Source organism: Bactrocera oleae, chromosome 2 (genome assembly GCF_042242935.1).
Source record: "Bactrocera oleae isolate idBacOlea1 chromosome 2, idBacOlea1, whole genome shotgun sequence".
Classification (NCBI taxonomy): Eukaryota; Metazoa; Arthropoda; class Insecta; order Diptera; family Tephritidae; genus Bactrocera; species Bactrocera oleae.
The window spans coordinates 52,711,266-52,722,166 of NC_091536.1; the positions used below are offsets into that span (position 1 = coordinate 52,711,266).

The 10,901-nt window shown below is 36.3% G+C and overlaps 1 protein-coding gene across 1 annotated transcript; it reads right to left on the reverse strand.

Moving 5' to 3' along the window:
• Positions 1-250: 250 nt before the first annotated feature.
• Positions 251-4,005, reverse strand: Eh (Eclosion hormone). Its single transcript, XM_014244937.3, has 3 exons — positions 3,922-4,005; positions 1,179-1,312; positions 251-1,114 (listed from the first exon to the last, which is right to left on the reverse strand). Exons 2-3 carry the CDS (start codon positions 1,294-1,296, stop codon positions 930-932), a joined length of 303 nt encoding a protein of 100 aa, XP_014100412.1. The 5' UTR covers positions 1,297-1,312; positions 3,922-4,005; the 3' UTR covers positions 251-929.
• Positions 4,006-10,901: the final 6,896 nt, after the last annotated feature.

Sequence of the window (10,901 nt, forward strand, 5' to 3'; positions counted from 1 at the left end):
GACCGCAGGAGATCCATTTAGCTACTGGTTCTCAGTAAGGTTCATCTTGCCGCAATCGTAGGAGCTCTTACGGGACATTGTCGTGTATGCGGTAAGACATTTTGTCGGAGACTAGCTGTCAAAGTTGTATGGAGGAAGGTGAGGTGGCGTTTCTGAGATCTACTTTTGGTCGAAATTAGAATGTACGTACCTGTACAGGTGGCTACTTATTTCCAATTCTTTGACTTTGAAATTTACACTTTTATTTGTTTAATCTTTTTATGATTTCCGTTGCAAGTTTTACAATATTTCTGTTTGCTCTATAATATCCAAAGAAGTAAGCATAACAGCTTAAGTAAGCATACATTTATATATATAACTACAAATTAAGACTACTGAACTTCATAAATATAATATTTATTTATTTAGGAACTTTATAATACCGCGTATTTTAAAACTATTTCAGTGGGTCATTCTTATATTCTTTTTTAGTTGCATTGATCAATATAGATCAACATGAAGTCATAAGAGCTTTCGACCATATTAATGGTTTCCCATGAGTTCATAACTCGAATATCAAATAATTTCAATAAAATATGCAAATCACAATAAAATAAAAATAAATAAGCAAATTTATATTGAGTGATATTTGGTATGCTGCGTAGTGAGCGTGTGGTAAAAGCAGCGCTGTTGCCGACGGTCACACTGACAAAGGACAAAATTAGACGCGTACGTTACGCTAAAGCTCCAAGCTAATAGAGCAAAGTCAAAGTTCAACGCACACAAAATTATATACAAAGATAATTTAAACACGCAGCCAAGCTCATAACTTTAACATTAAAGAGTGTGGACGTAAGGAAAGCAGTGGTACCGTGCAGCACAGAAGTCAGCGGCTTAGAAAGCAAGTTATGGCGGTGGCAGCGAAGCGGAAGCAATCCCGGTCTTATTCTTTATTCGAGTGCGTTGAGGAAGGGTGCAATAGAGCCGATGTCCTCGCAATCTGGAATGGCTTTGCCCTTGAATTTCAGGCAGGACTCGGCGCAGGTCTGACCTTGAAAGTAGTCACCAAACATTTTCTTACATTGTGCGCAGTTGTTGAGGCAGATCTGAATGAAATCGATGCCGGACATGGCGTCTGCGAAGAAAGAGTGTAAAATTATAGTAAACAATATAAATTAGTATTTAGGTTTGTAAACTACCAAAGCGTTTGCCGTAGTGTCCAATTGATGGCATGCCCTCAACGGTCGTCGAAAGCACAGAAATCAGAACAACAGCGATGGCAGCAACGACAACGGTCGATTTGGTGATGGAGAACATTTTTGTTTTTAGAAAGCTGGTGGAAAAGAAATAATTATTTTTTTAAATTTTATGTATGTGAATATGATTAATTATCTTTACATGATATATATTTATTTATATTGGACTAATTCCGCTTACAATTGATTGTCTACACCACACTTATGTATAAATAATATTGTATCAACGGTTGGTGGATGCTTAAGTGTCTGTTACACCTGCACAGTTTTTAATCAAATAATTTTAAATTCTGCTTGACGTTTGCTTTTAATCTCTTAAACGCACAAATTCGATCTCTCGATTGACGCAAATTTGGCATGAGACAAACGAAGCAAAACAAAACAAAAGTATAAGAAATTGGCACAAGCAACAGACAACAAAGCGAAAAAGCACCGAATCACAATAACCTGAAGTGATTTTACTTGTGCAGGTGAAGGGGCGACCTTAGTTTTACTTTCCATGAACACGCGTGTTTAAAGATCTATCCGAGCCATGTAAACGATCAACCATGTGGATCAGAAAATAATTCAGCATATATTTATACTGTTTCCATTTTACCAGCCGTACGAAACCATTTAGATATCAAACAAGATATTTAAATAAAAAACGTATGGGTCTCACCATTGAAAATCATTGTGACTGTTCAATTGAATATACACTTACTTAGTGCGATCATGATTTGCACCCAATCTCAACTAAATAATTACGAAAATGCATTGCTCTTAAATCCGCTTCTGGGCTTGTTTGGCTGATAAGAAATTGGGTTTTTTTTTTTAATTTAGAGGAAAGAAAGGCATTCACTAAAACAAGGAAGTGCATGTTATTTGTATGGAATATTTTCTAAAGACTGAAACGGATAATTTTCTGCCGGTAGAACGGAATTTCCATACAAAAAAGCGAGAAAAGAGTCTAGAAAAAATAAACTAAACGTCAATAGCTTCTTGCCATAAGCACACTTTATCAATGTTTTGTAGTGAGGTACTTCTACGAGTACGTTTATCCGATTGTGCTTGTCGCTGAAGAAATGTGTGTAGAGGCCGAGAGCGTGTTCAGCGCAGCCACAGTCGCAGTAGTAGCAACAAATGAAACCGGCAATATAGCAGGAAGTGTAAAATGCCGGCAACAAATTCATATGCATTCACCGCACATATATACGCACCTTTTGACGTGCGCTTTGTACTCTTACGTACTTTGTGCATACATTTGCACACACATGCGATACGGGCAGCTTGTAGGAGTAGATAATAACTACCATAAGGTAGTTACCCGAGGTTCTATAAGCCAGTATAAGTTAAAGGCTTTGCGTTGCTTACCCGCCGACTGTAGCTTTGCGCATGACTCCGGGTGTGCGCAAGGCGCTAAAGGCAATTCAAGAGGCGCGTCACCGCATGTTAAGCAATAATTAAAACACTTTAAATCGGATATGTGCGCAGCTTCTTACACAAGTTTTTTGCTGGAGCTTTTGTTTACCACGAGCATACGCAAAATATTTTGGCATATGAATCATGAAAATTTATGTATGGACGAGTACATATATTTCTATATATGAATTTACTTACATACATGAGTGTGCATAACACAATTGTTAATTTAAAGATACATCATAACGTATGCGCTAGGATTGCTTCGGTATTTACGAACGAAAGATTTTAAAAATAACTTATAATTATGCCCATTTCATTAGCACATTTATTTTTTAGAATCAAATAGATACTGTATTTTTCGAAAGCGAGTGCATTATGCATTTGGCTACTACTTAGCGAGCAGTGATTTTATCGCTCAAGAGATGAAGAGGGACAATTGTAGAAAGCTTTATAACAATAGCTTCTGTGCAAGCAATCTAAATAAAACTGTTAATATTGAATTTGTGCTTAAACCTCTGCTAGCTCGTTAGTCGTGGTGTGTGTCTTGATATCACATGACAAATGTATGGTTCTGAAGTTTTAAGCCATATTCGAACGGTTGATACTATTTATCAGAAGCTACTATTTGACAGCTTTTTTGATATTATTCAAAAAGTGACATCTAAACGTGGTCCTGCGGAGTATGAGTATGTTGGCACCATGGATAAACTTCTAGTCAACGGCGATGCCTTTTGAAGTTGCCAATGAGTTGAATATGAGTTCAAAGCTTCTTAGAAGCCGATTAACTAAAGCATTAAAAATCAAATATTTTATTTTAGAAAGCCACTTTTTTCTTTGGAACTATTTTATATGATATATTATACATATAGCTACGATATAAGTTTACATATTAACAAGATGGTTTCCTAAAACATGGCTACACAGTGCATTGAACCTTTCGAAAACCGTTAATATTTAACAGATTCCTTAAATGTTATCTGAGAGAGCCATAGGCTACTTTACATACCTGCGCCAAGTGGCGAAATCTCGTTATGTATTTTAAGCTCGTAGTCGTTTGATTTGATGTCACTGGTTATTTGGATATTCATTCACTCTTTTAAATACTTGCACTTCGACATATTAATAACCATGAAACACAAATAAACACGTTTATTTGTATATAAAAATAGCGGTGACTGCATCTTTGTCGTCAGCCCTATAACGACCGCCTCTTTCTCTTCTACTGGCTAAATTCAAATACGAATTCAAATTCACAAGCAGTTGGCTGCCAGCCTTTACTTACTTGATTTGAAACTGGATCAAAAGTAATCACAAATATTTGGTGCAGTTCGGAGCAAATGCCAACAAGTGCTTGATAAGATCTCACGTTGACGACTGTTGTCATTGAAACATAGTAATATGGTATTTATACAAAATCTCGACAATTGGAAAAATAGCTAAATTATAATTTTATTGCATTACTCGACTTAGTCTGCTAATTGTAAGGAGATTTGCAACGGTTAATTACCTTTATTTCCGTTGAGAAGACCGACAGCAATTGCTTGTAGCTTTTTAAGTGAAATTCTCGGCAGGACAAACAAGGGTACATTTCAGTAATTAGTTGATAAACATTAGTGTATGTACAGGATATGCTGACAACGCTGTTAAGTAAAAATGGGTGCATTACACTTTTAGATTTAAAACTTTTTTGTTAATTCTCATACCATCTTATATCATCTGTGCACATCACAAAGTTTGGCAAAATATATGGGAAAGGAGTATTTTTCTCACTCTAAGTGCAAAGTTGTTAACATTTTCACTACGTTAATTAAAACCAACATTATGTAGTACCTGACCAGTAAAGTTTTAGTTTAAGGTATACTACTTGTAAAACCCTGTTTGTGTCAGGTTCGGCTCTATCCCGTTAAAACCCTGGCAGGCTTCAGAAAACCTACTCCTACTCGATACATATAAAAGAATTTAAAATCAATTCAACTAAGACCTCAAGGGAATCGATCTTTTCGAAAGAAGTTCTTAATTGTATGATTTCCACCAGGAACACCATTGCAGAAGTTTAAGTCAAATTCGTGAAGTATTTCCGACATTGCTTTAAATAGACAAGGCAATAAGAGCTTCATAGAAATGCTTCTCGTATAAAACTAAGAGAAATTATGGAAAACATCTATGTTAAGCGATACCTACATGTATGAAGAAGTACACAAAGAAAATCGCAATTTTCCTGTTGATGTGGTCACCAACACTATTACGGAAACATCATTCTGGTCCAATCCCATAGCAGATTTATTCTCGAGAGAACAATTGGCGAAATTAGAATAAATGTATTAAGATGTTGAGAGTGCGTTATCTAGCAGTCTGATTAAAATGCAATGGCACAGAGGAGTGCGGAAGTTTTCAAAAACGTAGTAATGTATTTAATAACGCAAGAAAAACAATAATCGTTACTACATTTTGTGTGACGAAGTTTAATAAAGAATAGACATTCTAGATTATAATCTTTTAAAGAAAATACAGCAGCTTTTAACGCCACTTTAAAATTGTATGAATTTTGAACCGCCGTACATATATAATATTACACGCAGCATTACATATATCACCGGGGTCAATGTATTCACTAATAGAGAGAAAGAAATAAGGCAGATTTTACTAATTTTCGTCGCCAAGAGTGCTCAAAATTTTATTCGAAATGGTGATTCGGCAATTGATCAATGGCAGTACGCACAGTTCCTATTAACGACGCTGCGCGAACCATAGATTTTATGAGACTCTGCAAACTTCTGTGGGGTTTTCGACACGCCATGCTCCCCAATTCTGACCACAAACTGTAGTCCAATGATTTCAGATATGGACTTCCAAACAGCCAATTATCTGTAGCTAATAAGAAAACAGAAATAATGCTTTTAATTGTGGTTTTTGCCTTGTTTGCTGTTGTAATAACATATTTTGCATAGTTATTGTGTATATTTTGTCGTTTTGCTTATTAAAAACTTCTACAACTGTGAACAAAATTGAATTCAATCTGTTAGGGGTATGAGGATTAGGCCAAGGTTTAGCACAACTCTATTCATATTCAAAACTAAACTATTAATGTAATTTTATAATTTTAAGGAAGGTCTGGGCTTGTAGTACTAACTTTTCATATTGTTCGAGTATTATCGAGAATATATTTTGAAGCAATTTCATAATCAAATAACTCACACACTAACCAACATATTCGGTATAAGGTTTGGCTATTTAACGATGTACCTAGGCCTATAGGTGGCACCAATGTTCCCTCACTCTGTTGTCTCTTCACTTAGAATATGTTTTATAATCTCCTCTTCGTCTACCTCCTGACAGCTTCTACAAAAGCCATGGTGTGGTGCACTTAGTCTGCTGGCATGTCTGCCAATTAGACAGTGACCTGATAGCATTTCTATTAGAGTTCTTATGTCATTTCTTTTGAATTTTAATAGTTGGCATATGCGGCCCATATTCCATCCATGCTTCGTTTGCTTGCCAGTGGCCAGAGGCATAAAAATTCTCTCTTTTTCGGAGTCTAATTGTAGGGTGGTGCCAGTTCTGGCATTCATAAATTTATAAAACTGTTTTTTATAGTTGGTTATCTTACCACAATAGTTGGTGCCAAAACCAGTTAAACTCAACTATCCTCTCTTAAACAAAAAGCTTCGCTCACTTTTGCACTTTCACCGGTAGATGTCACGTAAGCGGAACTTCCGGCCACTGCGCTTTATTTTAAAATAGTTATATCGATGTAAACTGTTTCACAAGATATTAATTTTTACAATATTTTTAATCAGTTACATGCACAAACGATTAATCTGAGGATGTTACTAACATAATTAACATGCTTACATGATATCAATAATATTAGGTAAAGTAAAAAGTTCGTTCGGTTTTTTATTGATTTTTCAAAAGATGATTACTTTGTGTACATTTGTCCGATTTAGGTCACATATGGGCCGTTTTGTTCGTAAACTTGTTGCCAACGAGATGCCAACTTCATTATACCCCTCTCGTAGAAGACTGCGTCCCAATTGCCAAAAAACTCGGAGAGCCAATTTTCACAGGCCTCTCTTGAGGCCAACTTCTCACCATTAAGCGCGTTCGCCATGGACAGGAAAAGATGGTAATCACTTGGTGCCAGGTCCGGACTATAAGGTGGGTGCATAAGAACCTCCCATCCGAGCTCCAGGAGCTTCTGGCGAGCCACCAAAGACGTGTGTGGCCTGGCGTTGTGTTGATGGAACACAATTCGGCCTCTGTTGATCAAAGATGGCCTCTTCTGGATGAGTGCTGCCTTCAAGCGGTCCAGTTGTTGGCAGTAGAGGGCCGAATTGAGCGTTTGGCCATAGGGGAGCAGCTCGCAGTAGATGATTCCTTGCCCATCCCACCAAACACACAGCAAAACCTTCCTGGCCGTCAATCAGGTCTTGGCCAATATCTGGGCCACTTCCCCAAGCTTTGACCACGACCGTTTGCGCTCGATGTTGTCATAAGTGACCCATGTTTCATCGCCAGTCACAATCCGCTTCAGAAACGGGTCGATTTTGTTGCGATTCTGCAGCGATTTGCAGATGAAAATTCGGTCCATCAGGTTTTTTGCGTTAGTTCGTGTGGCACCCAAACATCGAGCTCCGTTTTGAATCCAAGGTTATGCAAATGGTTCCAAACGGTTTTCTGGCTTATCTTTAGTTCCTCAGCAATTAAATAAGTGCTCACGTGACGGTCTGTTTCCACTATTTCTATGATTTTATCGCAATTTTCGACGACAGGCCTCCCGACGCGTGGTGCATCTTTGACATCGAAATTACCGGAATGGAACCTAGCAAATCACTTTTGTGCTACACGTTCGTTTACAGTATCGGGCCAATAAACTAAATTAATGTTTTCAGTCGCTTTGGCTGCTTTTTCGCTTTGATCGAAGAAAAATTGTAAAATATAGCGAATTTTCTCTTTGTTGGTGTCCATCTTTGCGGAGCGCTTACAACGAACTGAGTAAGTCAATCGAAAAACTGTCAAAGACAAACTTTTAGCGTAAATAAACACGTTTTTAGCGCCGTATAGTATGACATGATGCGACACGTAACGCTAGTACTATGGACAATAACGCCGTCTCTTAGATAAAAACCGAACGAACTTTTTACTTGATATAGATTATATAATATAATACAATATATGCAATGGATGGGCGCGGTTATTACTTAGTAATGCCAGAAATTCTGTTACAAACTAAATTTGAATTTTTTTTACTCTTGCAACATGTTGCTACATAATATAACAGTTTCGTTCGCCTAACGGTTGGTTGTATCACCTAAAACTAATCAAGATAGATATAGTTTTATATATATATATGCAAATGATCAGCATGACGAGACGAATAAAAATGAAGATATCTTGATGAAAATTGGTACACACGTTCCTTGGCACCCATGAAGGGTTGATCTTACAGATAGGCAGAATTTGACCATTGCCACACCTACAAATCGCCATTAATCGAAAACCAATAAAGTTCCATAACTATGTTCCATAATAAGATACAATTTAAATTCACTCAGAACAAATCTTTTTTGCATTCCAATTCACCTTGTGAAAATGTGTGAACTCGGCAAATAACCCCGAACCTTTTGTTAAAAACTCCGGACCTACCCGACCGATTTCAATCAAATTTGGTACGTCATATTATCCTGACATTCTTACATTACAGTGCGGAAATGGACCAAAACCACGCCTAATTTCCACATAACACAATTTTAAATTCCATTTGATTCTTTCAATTTCCAGTACACAAATCAAAAACCAATGAATGCATCCGCATAAAACTTTGCACGAGTAGTGCCTTTGAGGAGTGTCACCTTATGAACAAAAATTGGTCAAATCAGAATAAAACTATTCAAGCTAGTTCCTCTTGCGAACTTTTTATCGAAAATGTCGGCCAATCTGCGAGATATTTAGTGAGATTGTTGAAATTCGGAGAGAATCCTTTTACGACAATCAGATCAATAATTCCCTTAGCCCCCATATACCTAATAGAAATATTTTCGAACTTCCGCCTGACTATACTTAATAAAACTAATGATGATAATATACTTGTAAGTTAATAAGATACGAATTTGATTGTTAACCATTCACGATTTCATCGAATAATGAATGTTGAATTCTTTCGCAACATTTTTAAAGTAAAATTTTGCTAACACATAAAGGTATTTCCCAGGCCTGGATCTTGGCTAGTTGCAAAATTATGAAATGATCGGTTACACCCGAACTTAGCGCTTCCTTACTTATTTAAATAAAGTTTTGTCAACACCTAAAGATATTACCACGGTTGTGATCTTTGCAAGTTACGAGAGTATAAAAAGTTCGGTAACACCCGAATTTAGCCCTTCTTTACTTATAACATATTATATATGTATATACTCATTAGTTTGAAGATGGAGAACTGAAGCATTACTCAATGAAGATCATTTTCAAACGCAAGAAGAGATCGGAGTACCTTTGGGAGTCAATCAAGCAGTCATTTCAAAATGGAAATTGGGTGCCATGTAAATTAAAGCCAAGAGACATTGCAAGAGGATTTTTCATGTCAGAATTGATGCTTGAACGCTACAAAAAGAAGCCGTTTGTGCATCGGATAGTGACTGGTGATGAAAGAGGAATGCATTACGACAAACCTAAACACAAGGAAATCATATGTGAAACCTGGCCAAGGAATGTATTTGGTGGGATGAAAACTGCTGAGCCTAATATATTATGAACTTCTAAAATCGAACGCTATCAACAACAACTAATCCAACTGAAACGAGAGATTGCCGAAAAACGCCAGAATTTGCGTCTAGAACGCTCGTCTTCATGTTCCAAGATCGGTTAAAAACTATTTGGAAAGCAGCGACTAGGAAGATTTGCCTCTCCCGCGTTAAAGCCCAGACCCTTTTGTTTACTATTTGTTTCGGTCGACCCAGAAAACCTTCACTGGAATACGGTTCATATTAGAACAGGGTATGAAAATCTGGCTTGATTCATTCTTGGACGAAATTAATTCCAAAAATCCGATAAATGGGAAAATGTTATAGCTTTAGATTAACAATACTTTGAATAATATTAGGCGTGTTTTATTTGACCGTCATAAGCTAATAGCCAAATAGTTGACAAATAAAACGCACCTACCTTATTTCATATATTTGCTTAAAAACGAACTAAGCTGCCAATACGGGCAAGAACAGTTAGCTTCAAAATGTCTGATTTGAAGAAAAGGTTATTTTGATTTTTTAAATTTCTAAACGGAATATTAATATATTATATAATGTATATAAATATACTTACCATATGTTGTTCATTTGTGGTCTCGAATACAAAAAAAACTGCAGGCAAATGTTCATATTTTGTCTTGGTTTTTACTCAATATCCATCCAAAAAAATCTTTAATTTTAATTTATTCACATTTTCATCTCTCAAAATAAGGTTTATCGTTATTGCCAACTACTTTTTGTTTTTTGCAAAAATTGTACTATGAATGAAACAAAAACTATAATATATTGCAATCCCTCTAGTTCAATAAAGAAGCTAAGATAGCTTTTGACAAGCCCATATAAATATTTTGGCTAAGTATTCCATTAAAAAAAAAACCAAATAGCTTAATATGCTATTCAAACAAACACGCTTATTACTATTTTGAAAAAAAAAACCGCAAGAATTTAGATTTAAATGTAAAGCCGGTAAAAATATGCCAATGCTTACAAAACGGTGGTGAAAAAATAACCAAACCAATAACATTTTAACTCAACACCATACAAATTTGTCTATTACGCGTGAAATTATGTGACTTTCTACTGCCTAGCAATCCTTAAATGCCCCAACTGTACTCTACGACATCGGGTCCTAGCACATAACTACACAAATACCTTTATTGCGAAAGCTGTAAGAACCTTTGTCCACCAACCTTATAACACCTCTACAAAAATGTGTGGTGGTGTGGTAAGTCATTTTAACCATTAAGCGCGAAAAAGCGCAAAAACAAACGGTCGGCACTCATCTGTGTGGTTTCGTTAACTGTCATTTCACCCTCAAACTCATTTAAATGCTCACGGCGAATGCCAACATCACAGCGAGAACGTAAGTTAAATTATACTTGTATATGTATATTTTAATAACCTCGGTAGGATTATCACACCTACTTTGTTCACTTAGAAATAATATCAGTTAAATGCCACACCCATTAATATTCATGTGCGTGAGTAAACTATTGGTATGCAATCCTTTCCGAATCTC

What these genes read in the sequence shown, in the direction of transcription:
- Eh (XM_014244937.3), bottom strand. Translation starts at nt 1,296, where the DNA reads ATGTTCTCCATCACCAAATCGACCGTTGTCGTTGCTGCCATCGCTGTT. An exon ending in ACACTACGGCAAACGCTTTG is followed by an intron (nt 1,115 to 1,178) that starts GTAGTTTACAAA and finishes CTTTCTTCGCAG; the next exon opens with ACGCCATGTCCGGCATCGAT.